Source organism: Lissotriton helveticus, chromosome 1_1 (assembly GCF_964261635.1).
Source record: "Lissotriton helveticus chromosome 1_1, aLisHel1.1, whole genome shotgun sequence".
Lineage (NCBI taxonomy): Eukaryota > Metazoa > Chordata > Amphibia > Caudata > Salamandridae > Lissotriton > Lissotriton helveticus.
This window is the reverse complement of record NC_136057.1, coordinates 257,991,430-258,011,850: the sequence shown is the minus strand read 5'-3', so window position 1 is coordinate 258,011,850 and position 20,421 is coordinate 257,991,430. Positions and strand designations below refer to the sequence as shown.

Genomic DNA, 20,421 nt, shown 5'->3' with positions numbered 1-20,421 from the left:
TAATGCACGTTTCCGACATGGTTTCCATGCCGGCCTGTTTGACATGGAAACCATGTCATAAAGCGTGTTTGGGGGCCCCACTGGTGCATGGCCTCTGATTGGAGCCCCCCTGGTCATCCATGCACCATGTGGCAGTCACCTTGAGGTGCCTGACTCGGGTGCACGGATGAACTACGCCTCCAATTTCACTATGGGAGCATGCATTATGGCCACTTTGCATGCCCCCGTAATGCATGCCCCCAAAGTGAAATATAGAAATGCGTCTAAACAGTGTTCAGTCACATCCTAATGAAGCGGTCCGGACCGCCGATCGGGTGTCGGTCAATCCCAAGAACAAGTCGTGTCATGTGGAAGGAATTTCGCCTACATCGAAATCAGGCACCTAGGGGCAGATTTATGTTGGGAATGCGCCACGTTTGCGTCACGCAACTGCGGCATAAACGTGGTGCATCCCTACGACCCATTTACAACGTGACGCATCTAGGCAGATGCGTCACGTTGTAAAGCCCTGCGCCACTTGTGGGCGTTCCGGCGCAGGGTGGGCGTTCCGGGGCAGGTGCACCTCGCAAAAGTGGCTGAGTGAAATCTATAAGATTTCACTCAGTCACTTTCAGACCAATGCTGCGTCAAAACCCTGCGCCTGCTTGAAGCAGGCGTAGGTCTTGAAGCAGCATTGTAAAGATGGGGCACCCCGAGCCTTGCTGATGCTGCTCCAGCAATGCGCCACCTTTACGGCACAGATGCGTGACGCATCTGTGCTGTTTTTGCCCCTTGGTGCGCCGCATTGTAAATGCGGCGCACCATGGGTGGCGGAGCAGCGGCGCAAAATAACTGGCGCATCCCTGGGGATGCGCCAGTTATCATAAATCTGCCGTTCAAAAAAAGAGGAGCTTTAGAGGGAAAAGCTAGTCAATAGGTCGCCCTCCACTCAATATGCAGCAAATACACAAAGACCTAGACTATGGAAGCACATCTGAAAATTCACCCTTGTTTAGAATATTTCGTTCGTTGCTATTCTTTAGCAAACATAACTCCCCTTGTTACATCATTAATTGGGGTAGCCAAAATATCTGGGGTTAGTGCTCAGTTCAAAAAGTTGCCTGATTCTCATACAGCAGTAAAATACAGTTGCGAGACCAATCATACCACACTTAATCTCGTGACACAACAAATATAGTGATAAACTGAAAAAAAGTGGGTGGAAGCGAGATGGCACCTCACGGGCGCACCACCAAGCGGGGACCTGACTGGTACTCGTCAGGACTGCCCTGTTGTCATCATCGGTACCATCAAGCTTAGAACAGAAAATAGTGTCCAAATACACAAAAGATTTGTGCAGAAAAAAGTGCAGTGAGCATAGAGAAGAATAACCAGTACAGTGTCAATCAACACATTAAAACACTCATAACACAACACAGACACAATACTTTTATTCAATTTCTTGTGTTGTGTATGGTAAAAAATAAAAGGAAAAAAGTAGAGGTGGTTATCACCTATTTAACCACTCATACTCTTACTTGCCGACATGTTTCATTGCCTGGTAACTTGTAGGCAATTTCATCAGGGCGTCATGTATATTAAAGCCACTGCAGGTGGACCCACATGTCTTCGCAACCTCAACTGGCCATAGGTGCTCCTACCAGCCAGACGTGACGCGGTTGTATTTTAAAAGACAAATCGCAAAAAGTCGATTGTTCACTTCTCCCTTTTCCGAATGGCACGGGCTGAGATACAGCAGCCGCTTTTCCACGGTTCGCATTCGGAAAGGGAGAAGTGAACAATCGACTTTTTGCGATTTGTCTTTTAAAATACAACCGCGTCACATCTGGCTGGTAGAAGCACCTATGGCCAGTTGAGGTTGCGAAGACATGTGGGTCCACCTGCAGTGGCTTTAATATACATGACGCCCTGATGAAATTGCCTACAAGTTACCAGGCAATGAAACATGTCGGCAAGTAAGAGTATGAGTGGTTAAATAGGTGATAACCACCTCTACTTTTTTCCTTTTCTTTTTTACCATACACAACACAAGAAATTGAATAAAAGTATTGTGTCTGTGTTGTGTTATGAGTGTTTTAATGTGTTGATTGACACTGTACTGGTTATTCTTCTCTATGCTCACTGCACTTTTTTCTGCACAAATCTTTTGTGTATTTGGACACTATTTTCTGTTCTAAGCTTGATGGTACCGATGATGACAACAGGGCAGTCCTGACGAGTACCAGTCAGGTCCCCGCTTGGTGGTGCGCCCGTGAGGTGCCATCTCGCTTCCACCCACTTTTTTTCGGTTTATCACTATATTTGTTGTGTCACGAGATTAAGTGTGGTATGATTGGTCTCGCCACTGTATTTTACTGCTGTATGAGAATCAGGCAACTTTTTGAACTAAGCACTAACCCCAGATATTTTGGCTACCCCAATTAATGATGTAACAAGGGGAGTTATGTTTGCTAAAGAATAGCAACGAACGAAATATTCTAAACAAGGGTGAATTTTCAGATGTGCTTCCATAGTCTAGGTCTTTGTGTATTTGTATCATAAATCTGCCCCCAAATGTTTGTCATATGCCCGGTTCAAAATTTGCAACAATATGGAAGAGAAGAAAAAAGAAAATATACATTCATATCTAAAAGTATAGTCTTAAAAATGTAGCTACACATTATTGTGCATAAAATTTTGTATAGTAAAAACAATCAAGTTCTTTAAAATTTGCACCAATATACAGTCAAGCTACGTAATTAGTCACTGAAAGTGCAAACGTGTCATTTAAATATAGTACAGTCATGCAAACGACCCTGTTTAACGAGGTTGACATTTACTTTTATCATAGTAATTAATGGATTAATGACCTCGATGGTGGCAGCTACTGCTTGCTTTGCAGACCCAGCACAGATAGACCAACTAATGTTCTGTAAATTTGTGGCAGTATTAGTTTAATCTTCGTAATTGGTCACTAAATGTGCAAAGGTAGATGATACTAGTAGACAAGCTACACAATATAGCAACATAGTCATTTGCATTAGTCATAATTGAAGGTTAATTTTTGTGCTCGATAGTTACAGCTACTGCTTGCTATACAGTCCTGGCACTGATAAGCCAGATTGATTCAGAAAAGTTAGCAATGGAAAAAACTGTGCATGGACCTGTGTCTGAGCAGCAGATTCACAAAGTTAGTTTGTAATCCCAGATATCTACACAAAGGCACAATCCAGCTCCTCTGTTGTCTTTCATATGTTGGGAAAAATAAGAGTAAATGTTCGTCTGTTCATCACTACCCCGCATGCCAGATACAGTGCACTGCCCTATGGGCATTGCTTCCACTTACTGGTGAAGGATGCGAGTTGCAAAGTTCCCAGTTTAAATCTTATGTGCAGTGCTCAATTGCTTCAAGAAAAGTTTCAAGCTTCGGCTCATACTTTAATTTAACAGATGCTCAGCTGTACTACTGTGGCTAGTTGATTGGAATATTTTCCATTCATGATCCCAGAAAGCATTTTTTACCTTTTTGTAGAGGAGGTGTTACTGGACTCAGGACATTGTCAAAAATCTGGAAATCCCAATATATAAAGGGTCTGTTTGACATACTTTAACCCTTGGAGTGTGACAACACTCCTGGGCATACTAAGAATATCCTTCAGTCCATTCCTAATATGTTCCAACTCGGTAGTCACCCATAGTCTTAGCCAGTATAAAATAGGTTTCAATTGCGACACCTCAGTAATCGGTTGGATGTCCAAATTCAATTGAAAAAAGACTCTGACAACTTGCTCCTAGTCAGTAGCTTAAGATTCTTTCTGCACAGTAGAGGTCCATCTCCCGACAGAGACAATATGCGCTCGTACAGCTCTATCTTTTTTACAGACTACCACCACCACCCAGCCAGAAAATCATTGATAGTAGAGACTTGGGCAAGCACCGGTGAAGTTAACAGTATGGCTGGGGCAGCCTTTCCTATCCCCTTGGATCAAGCAATAACTCGTGGAGTAGCAAAATGTTCCCAAATGTTAGTTTAGTGGAACTAGAACTGCAAATTACCTGCCTTAACCCAGAGCCCAGAAATAAACCAAGGGGTTGGCCCAGCCCAGCCTCTTCAAGTCAATAACTGGCAGAAGATGGGCCTGCCATTGCCCTGTGCAAGGCCCGTCCTGCAGGAAATCATCTGGTCTATTGAAGCACTACAGACTTCTCTCCCTGACACACACTAGCGCCTTCTGGTGCACCGGAATCTGTGGCAGAGAGTCTCCTTAGTGCTGCAAAGGCATTGAGTGCCCTGTGGGAATTGTCAATGCTTACCAAGTGCTGCAGGTTCCTCCCCCTCTCAAACACAAGCTGCTTCTGGTGCGCTTGAATCTGGGTCAGAGAGTCCCATTAGTGCTGCATAGCTGCCCTCTAATTCAAAGACCTATATATGACTCTAGGGACCTCTCCTACAGCCTAAGGTACTGCAGCCGGCATTATCAAAGAGCTAACTGCAACCTTTCAAAAAAGAGAGGACATGTGAATGCCACAATTGGAGGAGGATCTTTGTGCGCTTTCTGTTTATTTACATCGCATGTCTTTGGTGGGTGCAGAATATGAAAACAGTAATTAGTAGGGCTAAGTGGGCAACATGAAAAAATATTCCAAAAAGCCCATATGTCTAGCTTGTATTTTCAGTTACAAGCCAAACCTACTGACCTTGTCAAGTCTTGTCAATGCTTGTTTTTAAGTAAGACATTACCATTGCCAATGGTGTTTTTTAAAGTTATTTTTATGCACTAATCCTTATTGCATCACTTTATGTCTTGGTTGCACTACAAGGTGTATTTTTCCATAAAGTTATTTCGCTTGATATCTATTCAAAAAAACTAAATAGGACAAACGGGGTAAAACTGAGGCCTATGCCAAGATGAAAACTTGGAGCTTGGTGGATGGAATACTCTGTCACAAATATGACAGATATTCTGTCTTCAGTGATAGAAGTGAATTAAATCCTAAGGCACTGTAATATGGACATCCATTGTGCTTGTAATGGAGTATCTACGCCACATAACTCTAAATCAGGCTCTAGCATTTGAATATGAAGTGTAACAATATCTGTGGCAGGCTCACTCAAACTGATGGTGGTTTAGAAATGCCTTCCTCCTCCACATCAATTGATGGATCTGCACTATTTACATCACCACAAACTGATGTAACAGGCTTATCATTGGTGCTCCTAATGATTACAGAATTTAAACCGCTCTGGCAAAGGGTGTACTCTAACCTATTCAAGCCTCACATGATATCAAATAATAATCTCTAAAGGAAACAGTAATCACATTAGATGATTTGTGTAATTTGAACTGTGCCATAAAAACACGATAAATAAAGAGATTACTATTGAAATGGAAAATGTTTTGATGTAATGAAAATCCTAATCATTATAAGATAGTGCATTTTTTTCCAGATAATTTTAGAAATCAGGAAAGCCTTACCGATTGCCCAGATAATATTTGCAGACAAAAGGAAATACATAAGGAGTCAGAGGGTAATCATTCCAGGTTATATGTCCTATTGGGAAGGAAAAATATATGTTATTGAACTTGCAACCAAAAGCATGGAAAGATCTACATGGATACTTGCATTTATTTACAGATATATTCTGAACATGCCATATATTTTTGTATATACAAATGTACTAGTTTTTGTATGTCTTCACCTTTGTTCTGTGCTCGTATAGAGATTTTTGTTGTACAATACTGACAGGAGCGAGAGGTTGTTACTTTCATGTCTGCTTCTGTATATTGCTTGTGTGGATGGCTTATGATCAGCGGGTTGGGGTAGGCCTCTTTTGAAACACAGGCTGTGTATATATGTCGGGGATGGGTAAGGGGGGTTCTTGGGGCAGCCAAGCCAAGTGAGGTCTGCCCCCTGGCAGTTTGGGAGGGGGGTGGGGCAGTCAGCAGCAGCCATTTGTGAAATGTTTTTGGGCTACGTTGGGAATATCCCAAACATAGCCCAACTCATTTTGATAGCCCAAATGCTATAAGGGGTTATCCCTCCATCTCCCAGCCACCATTTTATGTTTTGGTGAACTGGTGGCTAGGAGTGTAGCAGGGATTAGCTTTTTGTCCCTCCTCCCACCCCCTTTATTTAGGTGTTTTTTGGTAGGCGTGGTTCAGAGAGGTATGTTTTAGGGTTTGGCCATTTTGTAGGGTTCTGGTGAAATTTGTATATGCTGTTGCTTGAAACAGGTGCTGGGGGGTTGTTCAAAAGTTGCCAGATTGGCAGAAGTTTTTAGTTAAATGCTGGAAGTTTTGTGGGCAGGGCCAGGGAAAGGTTAGGTAGGTAGGATACATTTAGAACAGAGGTTAGGTAGTTACAGTTGCAGAAGGACAGATAGGGTTGTAGGTTTTTATTAGATAGCAGGAGTTTGGTACTGCAATACTGTGGAATGGGATTGATATGGAATGTTATGTAATGTTATGTTATCTGCAGGGTGGGGGATTTTATGTGGGGATCGTAGGAGTGGGGGTGAGGGAAATGGAGGATCAGTTATTTTATGTAAAGTGAGGTTTTACTTTGTAAGGCAATGGCCTGGATTGGACATTGTGATATGCACCTGTTTTCAATAAAGCGGCCTTTTTCACACACAAAAATGGGTCTCGGTGTTGGCTCAACCCCCTCCCTCCCAACGGTTAGGCATTTGTGACTTGCAAGTTGTACTGCTTACTTATGGAATAAACCATGTGTACTTTTACCTTACTGCGTGCTCTCGTTTTTACTTGACTGTATTTATTAAGAGCCGGATCTTTTACCACACTGGCGACAATTGAGGCACGTTCCCATGTGTTTGCAGATGTCCGGTTTATTTCACTTATTCACGAAATTCAAGGAGCAAGTTGATTGCAGAACGGATCCACCCACTTATGTTTCGATTGGATGGTACACCTTTCTCTCAGCTGCCTGAGATTTGATTAGATTTTCAAGGAGGAGGCTATTTTTATTACGATCAGCTCACGGATCCGCCCTCTAACGGTTGGATTGGGCAGTTTACTTCTCCTCTCAGCTGATTACATTAACTGCTATCAGGAAATTATGCTTAAGTTTGGTTGCAATCCAACAGAGCAAATATTATATTATCACATATCTATTACAAGCTCTGCTGCCTTGACATCTAGCATGTTTCTGTTGGTTATGGAGATTATTCTGTGAGGCGCACACATGACTGCTGCATATCGGCTGAAAGAGAAGTACTTTGTTTTTATCTGTTTTCCTTTCCAAGTTAAAGTCAAGTGTTTGAGAGACAGTTAGTACATTGGAGAAGCAGATAACTGGTGTACATCCTGAAGTAGACTTTTCTTTGTTTCTCTTTTCTGCATGACAACAGTGACTCATTTTGTAGTTTTTTTTCTTTCCTGACATTGTGTGTCATGTTTTGGTATATTGTAGCATAATGTCTGGAATCGTTCCTCTACCGTCATTTCTAATGGTGCCAGGAGAACCACCCGTTGATTTTCAAAGGGGAAGAATGTAAACCAGAAAGAAAACTAGCATTATTGAAACATTCTCTATGGGGATTGGCTTAAAAGAGTTTAAGAATTTGCCAACTTTAGTGAATCAAGTAACATTGATTCTTACCAGTATGCATCTAAACAGATATTGTTACGTTATGGAAAAAAATACTATTGTTGTCAATGGAGCGTTTCATATTTTAATCCAAAAAACAGAGGTCAGATGAGACTCTAGAAAGTTATGTATCTGCACTCAAATCATTAGCTGTTACTTGTGATTTTCATTACTTATGAACAAGTGTTGAGAAACTACATTCTTATTAGGACCAACAAAAAGAAGATACAGGAAAGGTTATGGACTACTTCTGACATGTCCCTTAGTTCTGTGATTGAGATAGCTAAAGCTATTGAATGCTCTGAGAAGTTTGTGCAAGAGATTAGAGGGGATGAGAGGATGAAAGTGTATGTAGTAGCAAGTAGTAGGGAGACAAGTTTAGGAAATCAGTCGAGCAAAGGAATGAGCGTACACAAAGTGCTGATGTGAGGAGAAGATGGTAAAAAACTGAATGAAAAAAGCATTTTTTTTTTCAGATGTAGAAGTAGTTTCCACTGGGGAAATTCAAAAATATGTCCTGCTACTAGATGTAGGAAAAGAGCGGCATTTTGCTAAAGTTTGTCGGGCAGCCCCTAGGAGAGTATATGCCATACGTAACTATGAGGAGTGTGATGCAATGTGAAATGCTTATGAACATGCTGTAAATACTGCATTAAATATCAATAGTGGTTCAATGTTGATGAAATTTCCAACATGTGAGATTGTTGTAGAGGGAATGAGTGTACAATTTTTAGTGGACTCGTGCTCTTGGTATACCACCTTAGCTCATGAATTAGTTAAAAAGAATTGGCCAAAAAAGAACTATTTCCACCGGATATCGCTCTGGGGAGGGGGTAACAAGACATAAAATTCAATTGGTAGGTTTTTGTTTGGGCCGTTATAGTGTTCCAGGAACATAGTATGTTTAGGAAAATTTACGTAGCAAAGGCTGGTCAATCATCATTGGATTGGCCACATCAAGAGAAACTAAATATCAAATTGGACCCTAGTGCTGATCCTCCTGTTTTTCCCATTGCCAGCAGTGTGAGAGTTGGAGATGAGTCCGATTTTATTAGGAAGTGGTGGCACAAATTTCCAGTAATGTTCACCAATAAACTTGAAGAGTACAAAGGTTTTTAAATAGTGCATTAAACTGCATGAACATGTTGGCCCTTATTGCCACATGGTGAGAAATATTCCACTGTCATATAGAGGTAAACTGAAATACACGATACAGGACAAGTCAAAAGAGGATTATTGAACCAGTGGAATCATGTCCTTGGGTTTTTCTGGTTGAGATTTAAGTTAAATCCAATGGCAAACTACACTTATGCAACGCCTTATGCAGCCTGAACATGGCCATTTGGGTGGATAGCCACCCACTTCTGAATTTGCATAAGATGGTATCTACCATGGCAGAGGCGCAAATGTTCTCATGTTTGGATTCGGCTTTTGCATATAACCAAGTAGTGTTGCATGAGGAGTTTAAGAACATAATTGATTTTATTACTCCAGGGGGTCTGTATAGATTTCGTAGAATGCCTTTTGGATTGGCAAGTTCTGCCTCAGTGTTCCAGAGATTAATGAAAGAGAGGAAGGAAGGACTAGATGGTGCAGTGGCTTTCCAGGAGGATATCTTTGTTTTTAGAAAGAATGATAGAGAGCATGATTGCAATCTAGAGAGGGTGTTAGCTGCATTGGCAACCAAAAGGTTTTATGTTACGCTTGGAAAAGTGTAGATTCAGGAAACGGGAGATTTAGTATTTGGAGCACTGTATAAGCGGAGAAGGAATTAAACCTAAGAAGTCTCATGTTGAAAATATCAGAGAGGCACCTGTTCCCAATTGTAATGAGCAGTTGAAGCATTTATGGGGTTAGTGGTATTCTACGCTAAATATATGCACAATTATTCCTCCATTATAGACCCTTTGAGGAGTTTATTGAAGAAAAATGCAAAATTTATGTGGACTGATGAGATGTCTGCCATCATTGCTGCTGTTGAGTATTTGATTGTGAAAGCCCAATGCCTTAAACTGTTTGTAGTGTGGAAGCATTGTGTTGTTATGGTGGATGCTAGTAGTTGTGGTTTAGTTGCTGTGCTGATCCAAGAAGAGTATGATAAAAATGGATTTGGGCTTACTTGTCGAGAACTTCGCATGACACAAAGATACATTATTCTGTAATAGAGAGAGAGTTGTATGTGTATGGGTAGCTGAACATTTTAGATAATTTTTATGGGGTACCAAATTTGTCATCAACTCTGCTCACAAGCCTTTGGTGCATATGGTGGTGGTCGCACTATGGCTGCCAGAATGGCTAGGTTGGCTTTGAGATTGCAGAGTTTCCAATATACATTGGAGTATGTTCCTGATAAAACCAATGTGCACACTGATTGTATGTCCAGCACAAGAGTCTGATGAGGTAGATATCGATGAATGTGAAGTTACTTATACCTTGCGAGGTGTGAATTTACTTGGTACTGATAGTACCATTGTTCAGGATGAGGAATGGCTTAAAGGAACGGACCACGATAAGGAGCTTATGTGTGAGAAGACGTTTATTTTAAAGCGGTGGCCAGAAGAGTGAAAACTTTCAGGCGATTTTTTGGGCTATTTTAAAATACGTGAAGAGCTTGCAGTGGAGAATGGCATTGTTATGAGAGAAGATAAGTTTAATGACCCTTTTTGCTTAAAAAAGTCTATTGTGAATTTGGCCCATGAGGGTCACTTTGGAATCTTAGCTACCAAGAGGCATCTCAAAACTGGTATCGATGCCTATGTGGAGCATCATGTAAGGGGGTGTGATCTCTGTGGTAATAGTGACAAACCCGCCAAAGCTCTTTCTACTGATCCTCAACCTGTTGTCTTACTGACCTCTGCTTGGCGCAAATTAGGTCTGGATATTTTTGGTCCATTTTTGGTCTTAACAAGGCAAGGCGCTTTTGGGATTGTTTTGATTGATTACTTCACTAAATGGCCTGACATCAAGATGTTTAAGGACGTTACATCTGAAGTGGTTTTACAATTTTTTGATGAGGTATTTTGTAGAGAGGGCATTCCTCAGGAGTTAGCGACAGATAACGGACCTCAATTTGTGAGTAGACTAATGGAGAGTTATTTGAATATGTGTGGTGCTGTTCACAAAAGGACAGCTGTGTTCCATCCTGAAGCAAATGGACAGATTAAGAGATTTAACTGAGTTGCAAGGAAGCTGTTTAGTTGCCTGTCGAAGGGGGTGTGGATGCATTGCATTCCATTCTTTTAGCCTATAGGACTTCCCCTAATTCCATTACGTTGGTGAGCCCGTTTGAGTTACTGAGAGGTCAAAACCTGGCACCAAGCTTGTCACGTGGTGGTTAAAGGACAAAATTCTGACCCAAGGCAATGTTGCTGAACTAGATTTCAAGGACATTCAAACCAAATTGGAAGCTATACGGTCAAGATGAAAGAAGATTTGCAAAAAGAAGGAAGAGTTGGAGGAATGCATGAGGTGCAAGTGGGTGACATGGTGCATCTTAAGGAGGGTACCATTTTTATTTATTTATTTAAAAGGTTTCATGTAGCACGGCATGACCACACGGGGTATCAGAGAGCTTCACAATTTAGCAATCACTAAAGGGTACGAAGAAGTAAAAGCAAATCAGCAAAACAACATACAATATTAACAGTCTCAAAGAACTGGCGGAGCTTCGATAGCATTGGGAGCTATGGCTCTATGGCAAACTTGCTTCATCAATATTGTTTTAACTTCCTTTTGAAAAAGGAAATAGAGGGATTCAGTCTATATCACGAACATTACCAAGTGGGGTATAAGGTGCATGCTAACTAGTCTGACCTGATGCAGATCAATGAGGTATTCTAGAACACTGTGCGTCTGGATGGTGGTGGGGTATGGAATCGTAGCAGAGTGTCATTATTCAAGGGTAGGCTGTTACCTGCTGACAATCATACCACACATGTATTTTTAGATGTTCAGGGAGATGATCTCTCTAAAGTCCCATACGCAGATGAATCTTTAGCTAGCAAAAGTAGGGTTCTGTTTAGTGATCGCATCACAAGTTTGAGAGAGCGTAGATTTCCTATGAGGTTCAAAGATTTTGTTTTGATGTAAAGAAAAACAAAAGGAAGGGGGGTGTTGTAAACAGGAGCGGAGTTTATATTGTTGCTTGTGTGTGCTCACATGCGAGTGCTGTGCTTGTTCTGAGGTCGTGTAGGAATTGTTGCTGTTCAATCTAGACATGAGTGAGAGTTTGTTATGCTTGTCTCTGCTTTGGTGTAATGCTTGTGCTGGTGGCTTATGATCTGGGAGTGGGGGGAGAGATCTTTTGAAACACGGGCGGTGTATATATGTCGGAGATGGATAACGGACAGGCATTCGTGACTTACAGTTTGTACTGCCTACTTATGGAATTAACCAGGTGTACTTTAACCTTACTGCCTGCCCCAGTTTTCAATTGAGTGGATTTAGTAAGAGCTGCATCTTTTACCACAAAATTACTCAAATTCACCATTTAGAGTTAATAAAACACACATCCTAAAGTAAATTGCACTCTTGCCATGCAGTGTTGTTATCAATTATGTCATTTCAGATGTCAATGTTATAAATTATGTGATATAACCTGTCATTAGTGATGTAATAAGTGAGATGATAAGCAGTGCATGGTGACTGTGTGAGGTATAGATACTATATCACTCCATTGCCTAGTCGAATCTTATCTCCCTGTTGGGGGCACTGTGTTTGGGGTGGCCAAAGCCCCGTAAGGACACCGCCACCTCACCAGCCCTGCCGCAGTGACCCGGAGGACCCCAACTCCCAGGGCGCTTGCGGACGCAAACACCAGACGTCACTGTCAAGCGCCCGGAGGCGCTCAAAAGATCGAGGCGCCTCCCCCGGCGCGGGACGCTCCATTGCCTGTTTGAATCTTACCTCGCTGTTGGGGGCACTGTGTTTGGGGTGGCCAAAGCCCCGTGAGGACACCGCTGACTCGCCAGCCCTGCCGCAGTGACCCGGAGCCCACAACTCCCAGGGTGCTTGGGGACGCGCACACCAGACGTCACTGTCAAGCGCCCGGAGGTGCTCAAAAGATCGCGGCACCTCCCGCGGCGCAGGACGCTCCATTGCCTGTTCGAATCTTACCTCGCTGTTGGTGGCACCGTATTTGGGGTGGCCAAAGCCCTGTGAGGACACTGCCGACTCGCCAGCCCTGCCGCAGTGACCCGGAGGACCACAACTCCCAGGGTGCTTGGAGACGCGCACACCAGACGTCACTGTCAAGCGCCCGGGGGAGCTCAAAAGATCGCGGCGCCTCACGCGGTGCGGGACGCTCCATTGCCTGTTTGAATCTTACCTCGCTGTTGGGGGCACTGTGTTTGGGGTGGCCAAAGCCCCGTGAGGACACCGCTGACTCGCCAGCCCTGCCGCAGTGACCCGGAGGACCACAACTCCCAGGACGCTTGGGGACGCGCACACCAGACTTCACTGTCAAGCGCCCAGAGGCACTCAAAAGATTGCGGCACCTCCCATGGCGTGGGAAGCTCCATTGCCTGTTCGAATCTTACCTTGCTGTTGGTGGCACTGTGTTTGTGGTGGCCAAAGCCCCATGAGGACACCGCCGACTCGCCAGCCCTACCGCAGTGACCCGGAGGTCCACAACTCCCAGGGCGCTTTGGGACGCGCACACCAGACGTCACTGTCAAGCGCCCGGAGGCGCTCAAAAGATCGCGGCGCCTCCCGCGGCGCATCCCGCGGCGCCTCCCGCGGCGCATCCCGCGGCGCGGTACGCTCCATTGCCTGTTTGAATCTTACCTCGCTGTTGGTGGCACTGTGTTTGGGGTGGCCAAAGCCCTGTGAGGACACCGCCGACTCGCCAGCCCTGCCGCAGTGACCCGGAGTACCACAACTCCCAGGGCGCTTGGGGCGCGCACACCAGAAGTCACTGTCAAGCACCCGGAGGCACTCAAAAGATCGCGGCGCCTCCCGTGGTGTGGGACGCTCCATTGCCTGTTTGAATCTTACCTCGCTGTTGGGGGCACTGTGTTTGGGGTGGCCAAAGCCCAGTGAGGACACCGCTGACTCGCAAGCCCTGCCGCAGTGACCCGGAGGACCACAACTTCCAGGGCGCTTGGGGACGCGCACACCAGACGGCACTGTCAAGCGCCCGGAGGCACTCAAAAGATCGCAGCACCTCCCGTGGCGCAGGACGCTCCATTGCCTGTTCGAATCTTACCTCGCTGTTGGGGGCACTGTGTTTGTGGTGGCCAAAGCCCCGTGAGGACACCGCTGACTCGCCAGCCCTGCCGCAGTGACCCGGAGGACCCCAACTCCCAGGTCGCTTGGGGACGCGCACACCAGATGTCACTGTCAAGCGCCCGGAGGCACTCAAAAGATTGCGGCACCTCCCGTGGCGTGGGACGCTTCATTGCCTGTTCGAATCTTACCTTGCCTTTGGTGGCACTGTGTTTGTGGTGGCCAAAGCCCCATGAGGACACCGCTGACTCACCAGCCCTGCCGCAGTGACCCGGAGGTCCACAACTCCCAGGGCGCTTGGGGACACGCACACCAGACGTCACTGTCAAGCGCCCGGAGGCGCTCAAAAGATCGCGGCGCCTCCCGCGGCGCGGGGCGCTCCATTGCCTGTTTGAATCTTACCTCGCTGTTGGTGGCACTGTGTTTGGGGTGGCCAAAGCCCTGTGAGGACACCGCCGACTCGCCAGCCCTGCCGCAGTGACCCGGAGGACCACAACTTCCAGAGCGCTTGGGGATGTGCACACCAGACGTCACTGTCAAGCGCCCGGAGGCACTCAAAAGATCGCAGCACCTCCCGTGGCGCGGGATGCTCCATTGCCTGTTCGAATCTTACCTCGCTGTTGGGGGCACTGTGTTTGTGGTGGCCAAAGCCCCATGAGGACACCGCCGACTCGACAGCCCTACCCCAGTGACCCGGAGGACCACAACTCCCAGGGCGCTTGGGGACGCGCACACCAGACGTCACTGTCAAGCGCCCGGAGGCGCTCAAAAGATCGCGGCGCCTCCCGCGCGCGGGACGCTCCATTGCCTGTTCTAATCTTACCTCGCTGTTGGTGGCACTGTGTTTGGGGTGGCCAAAGCCATGTGAGGACACCGCTAACTCACCAGCCCTGCTGCAGTGACCCGGAGGACCACAACTCCCAGGGCGCTTGGGGACGCGCACACCAGACGTCACTGTCAAGTGCCCGGAGGCGCTCAAAAGGTCGCGGTGCCTCCCGCACCACGGGACGCTCCATTGCCTGTTCGAATCTTACCTCGCTGTTGGCGGCACTGTGTTTGGGGTGGCCAAAGCCCCGTGAGGACATCGCCGACTCGCCAGCCCTGCCGCAGGGACCCGGAGGACCACAACTCCCAGGGCGCTTGGGGACGCGCACACCAGACGTCACTGTCAAGCGCCCGTAGGCGCTCAAAAGATCGCGGTGCGGGCGCTGCCCGGGTGAAGCCCGGGCCAAGGGTGGGCCCGTCCGCGCATGTCAAAGCCAGGAAAAGCCAGGGCAGGGCCACCCCCCTGACATTTGCCATCTTATGGAACGATCTGTATTGGTCCGGGACTATTCCCAAAGGTACTTTCTCCCTTCCGTTTAATATCTAATGGGCAAGCGAAAATCTATGGAGGGACAGGGTGGGGCTACAGGAACAAATCCTGCTCAGGGCCACAGGAAAGCTAAGAAAGCTAAGAAGAGTAGTAAGAAAACGACTAAAACCCATGTCATGGACAGGATTGACTTGCTTGTTGATGATGTGTAAGCATTTTGGTGGTAGACATTGTTTCATGTAGTGAGGCTCTGACTGTCCAGCATAGTAGTACTGCTAAGGAAATTGATAACGGTATCCAAGCAATAAGATTACGTATAGCTGAAATGTTTTCCAAGCCATCACAGTCCAAGTCACCTTCTGGCAGCATTGAAACACCCACAAGTTGTGCCATCCTAGATCTCGTAGACCCCTCACATCCCCAGAGATCTCTGACGCCCCAGCACAGCCTAGCCGGTACCCTTTAGAATGGGGAACATTGTTTACAACGAAACTTTTACCACGCACTACCATTACAACGCAGGAATTACAACGAAAGTCGTTACAACGACTTTCGCTGGAGGGCGCTGTTGGATAGGGAATAATTAATTTTCTATCCAACACCTTCTCTTAACAGCTACTGTCAAGAAATTGACCTTACAAAGGTTACTTTCCAATCACACTGATAGTACATATTATTCAGATCTGCCGTGACCTAGCACCAAGCCTGTGAGCACAATAGGCCTTCCTCAGTCCTGAAGCACACGCACTACTTCACTCCTTCCACCTGTAGGCCCTTCTATGACATCATTTCTGACTCAGACTGGAAGACAACCAAGTACCTTATTAGATTCCACTTGCAGTAAACCGGTAGCCCACACAGCAAAGACTTCCCCCCATACATCTGTAACTCCGGTACAATGGGAGTCTGGGCCCCCCACTTTTCTCAAGAAACAGACGGAGACTCACTTACTAATAAAGTTATACACTGGGTCAGACATGTCAGAGGGTGCCGATCGCTAATAAGACAGGATATCCAAAAAGCTAGAAGGATCCCTGTTCGCAATCAGCACCTGGACACAATAACTCTCGCTAACTACTCCTTCTTTAGCTGAAGGCCTACTGGCACTTAAATTTAGGACCTGTCCCCCCAACACATCGGATATTCAATTTAGAGCGGCAGCACCTGTTATAGGTATACCCAAGATGCCTAATGCCCCAGGCCGTGATAATCTACTAAGGAGGTCTGAAGTAAATGAAATTGATTGACCATCAAACACTTCGCAATTTTCATCTAAGAATTCTCCACTGCAGGCACAGGTCTTGACAGACCTAGAATCTATTAATTCCTTGAGCACAGACTTCCAGGTCACAATCTCAAACTCAGAGCCCTTACATAATTATAGTAGTATAACTGACCTGGAGACTACAATTATAAGTCCCGATACACATCGGTTAATATGTAGTATAATGGAATCTAACTCCACCCAGGTCTTAGTGGAAACCAAATTAAGAGGCTCTAGTGCCCGGATCCCACGCATTAACATTCTGTCCTGGAATGTAGCTGGCCTGCATACAAATTTAGCCATCCCTGAATGGAACAGGTTCATTGAAAATCACGATATTTGTATTTTTCAGGAGACTTGGAGCCTAGTACCACATCATAAAGTGGGTTTTGCCACTTTCCATATCCTGGCAGTAGCGTCAGTATCAGGAAAAGGACGACCATCAGGTGACCTTGTGATTTGGGTCGACATTGCACTGGACTGTACAGTCTAGCAGATTGATTGCAATTGTCCTGACCTTCTAAGGTTAACCCTGAAAGAAAACACGAGCAGGAGGTCACTACTGATCTTTAATGTCTATGTGTGTGGCACAAGAGGCGGCGCACATTCACCCATCATCACATGTCTGGAAGCTGAACTCTCCCGCTGCCCTTCTAATACTCATGTCATGGTAGCGGGAGACTTCAACTGTACGTTCAAACCTCTAGCCGTAGATGACATGATGGACCTAGAAGAGGACGATTCAAAACAGGAGGTTCCTCCGCTGAATCTACCGCCTGTAAAAAAGTGGACCCAAATGGCAGTCCAGCTGAAATCCCTATGCTTAGAATATGGGCTAAGGGCAACAAATGGGAGGTCACAGTCTGACCCGATGGGAGCTCACACGTACAATAGGCTAGGCCATTCCTCCAGGATAGATTATATTCTACTTGATTGCAACTTCTGGAGTTTTTTAATTGACATGGCGGTAGTACCCTCTATTGACAGTGACCACAATCCGCTATCCCTTTCTCTCTAGCTACCGTGGCCTTCTAAGCTTGAAATGCATCTAACACCGAGTCAATGCAGACTAGGGAAATAATCCCTTCTAACTCGGGCAGGCACCTCACATGGAATTAAGTTGCCCTTGATGGCTCAAAACTTTTGGGAATCAGAACCACCCTAACAGGGGCATAATCGAGTTCCAAAACCTCACCACTGAACCAGATGCCTCACAGAAGATACCCTTAACATATGAGAACACCGTTAAAACTTTGGGTACCTTTTTCTACACAACTACCAAGAAACCAAATTTGCGTAGTAACACCGTTGGCACATGGTACACGGCATCTTGCAGGTTTAAAAAAATCAGCACTTATAAAGGCCGTTAAAAGCAAGTCCCTTCCTGAGATTTTGAGAGCGAGACATGAGTACAAGGTGGCAGTCCACAGGGCCAAAAAAGATTGGGAGGAGGAACACTGGCAGGCCTTATCAGCTGCTAGCCGGGGGAAGGACGCTAACCTTTTCTGGCATCTCCTGAGGAAAAAAACGCACCCTTCTAGCGAGCTTATTACTAACAACATCTCAAGTAAAACTTGGTACGATCACTTCCAGAGCCTATATGACGATGATGGTGAAGTACTACTAGATGGTGCGCCAGTCGATCCTTGGGCGGTCCCTGGGGACCCCACTAGATATCCCTTCACAGACTTAGAGGTAGAAACCGCCATTCAGCGGATAGTCCCAGCTAAAGCAGCAGGTCCAGATGGCCTCCCGGGGGATCTCCTCCGAGCAGACCCTGCCAATTGGGCCAAATTTTTATCAATTCTACTTAATGCCATTGATAACGGTGGTACAACCCTAGAATCCTGGAAGGGGGCCGAAGTGGTGCTCAACTTTAAGAAGGGGGCTAGGGACAACCCCACAAACTACCACCCAATAAGTTTGTTAGATTCAACCCAAAAGGTGGTAGGACGCGTCTTACTGGAGAAAATCTTAGCATGGGCGGACGAAAATCAAGTCCTTTCAGACTATCAGGCTGGCTTTAGGGCAGGTACGGGGACAATTGAGCAGGCTTTTAGGCTGCTCCTCTTGTATTGGAAGGTGGTCGAAATAGGCAAAGGCAGTCTGTACCTAGCTTTTATCGACCTCAAGACGGCCTTTGACCTGGTTCCAAGTGAGCGCCTGTGGCAGGTTCTGTTAGAGCAGGGGGCTCCAAGGCATATCGTGAACCTATTGATTCGCCTCCATGAGGGCAATTATGCCCAAGTGAGATGGGGGACACATGGGGAAAAAACAGCCCAGATACCGGTGAAGAGGGGAGTCCGCCAGGGTTGTGTGCTAGCTCCCACCCTATTCTCTTTGTACGTGAATGGGGTGGTTGAGTATTTACAGCAGATACCATCTGACACACCTTCCTTGGCGGGCGAGAAAATACCAACACTCCTATTCGCCGATGATACCGTCCTTATCTCAAAAACCCTGAATGGCTTGCAGACCCTTTTGGACAGCTTTCAGCGGTTTTGCACTACTAGAGGGTTGTCCATTAACACCAGGAAGACGAAGTTTTTAACTCTTAATCCATCCAGAACCCACAGGAACCCTCCATTGCTTGATTCTGTCCACCTTAGATTATCTGGGCATCTGTATCTCCGACTCTATGAACTGGTCAACCCATATACAGAAAATGCTCCTATCACATAAAAGGGTGGTGGGATCCATACTAAAAAACTATCGCTCTTCGATGAGTAGACCAATTGCTCCCGCCCTTACAATCTACAAAGCCAAGGCAGTCAGTTCGGCCCTTTATGGCGCCGAACTATGGGGTTTTTCTAACATGGACCAAATCGTAAAATCAGAGAACAAATTTTTAAAAGAACTAATGATGCTCCCTCAGAGGGTACCCACCAAGCCCCTTCTTCACGACCTGGGCTGTCACTCTCTCAGGGATATAGCAAGACTTCGTCCGCTATTGCTTTGGGTATGCCTTTGGCGGACCCCAGCACTGGGAGCTTTTGGATATGGATGGATGGCACAAGGTCCAATGGCTAAAAAGTGTAAAGAACCTCTTGTATGAGCTGGACCTCAATGAGGAGTGGCAAAATAGAACTGCCCCACCCAAGGCTGAGGTTAAGAGGCTGTACTGGCTATGGGTGGCCAAAAAAGACCAGCTTCACCCAAGAATAGGTAGGCTCACAGAAGAGTTCATGCAGCATAAGCCCCTTACCTGTTCTGAGACTTATTTAGACATTATACAAAAACCGCACGACAGAGCACTTTACTTTGAGTTCAGGACAGGCACACTCCTTATGGGAGAGATGACTGCTCAGTGGAAGCCTCCCTATCAAACCACAGCCCTTTGCCCATGCTGTGAGGCTCCCACTGAGTCAATTACACATGTTATGTTTGTCTGTCCAGCATATAGAGTTCCCAGGGGGTGTTGGCTCAAGGCAGTATGCAAGGAGATGGGTACTGGCAGCCACTTAACTGCACTGCGTATTCTTAAATCTGACACCCGGGATCTTTATGTCTGTGGTTTAGCTAAATACCTCAAATAGGCATGGAGCATCAGAGGTCAAAAATTAAAGTCTAATCCTGGAGCTACAAATTTTTAAGCAGGACACAGCTATCAACAATGTCCCACTTTTCTGTCTTATGCAAGCCCTTAGATGATAATTTTTAAACGTATTTATTGTACATTGCTCTTGAACGTGAAAGCTTTTTAACATCCCTTTCTATGCACTATGTTTTTATAATACTGTATTGTGGTCTATTTTGCATATTTTTATATTGTATTGTACCGCTTTGAAGTTATTAATTTATCGAAAGAAAGCTTTATGAAACATATCACCCAGGACACTGACTTGTTCCCTGCCTGTGAGAGCACGGGCAGGGAGCCAAAATCCACCTCCTTGTGTGCACTCTCACTGGCTGGGAATTCAGGTTTACTCCGTCCTGGTGGGAGGCAAAAGAAAAAAAATATTGCCCACTCCCACCGCACACGGGATGGGTGCAGGCTGGGCCAAGGAGGCCCGTGCAGACCCGTGGC

The 20,421-nt window shown here is 45.8% G+C and overlaps 2 protein-coding genes across 3 annotated transcripts in view; both read right to left on the bottom strand.

Moving 5' to 3' along the window:
• Window positions 1-20,421, bottom strand: part of LOC144769161 (echinoidin-like) — a 659,546-nt gene that overhangs the window by 190,426 nt on the left and 448,699 nt on the right. The window lies entirely within an intron of this gene.
• LOC144769148 (alpha-N-acetylgalactosamine-specific lectin-like) overlaps window positions 1-20,421 on the bottom strand; it is a 59,014-nt gene that overhangs the window by 2,101 nt on the left and 36,492 nt on the right. Inside the window, exon 6 of one of the 2 annotated variants that reach the window (XM_078653163.1) lies at window positions 5,457-5,532. The exons of the other annotated variant lie outside the window; for it this stretch is intronic. Coding sequence (XP_078509289.1) covers window positions 5,457-5,532 — 76 coding nt within the window. The remainder of the gene's footprint in view (window positions 1-5,456; window positions 5,533-20,421) is intronic. 2 annotated transcript variants of the gene reach the window in all.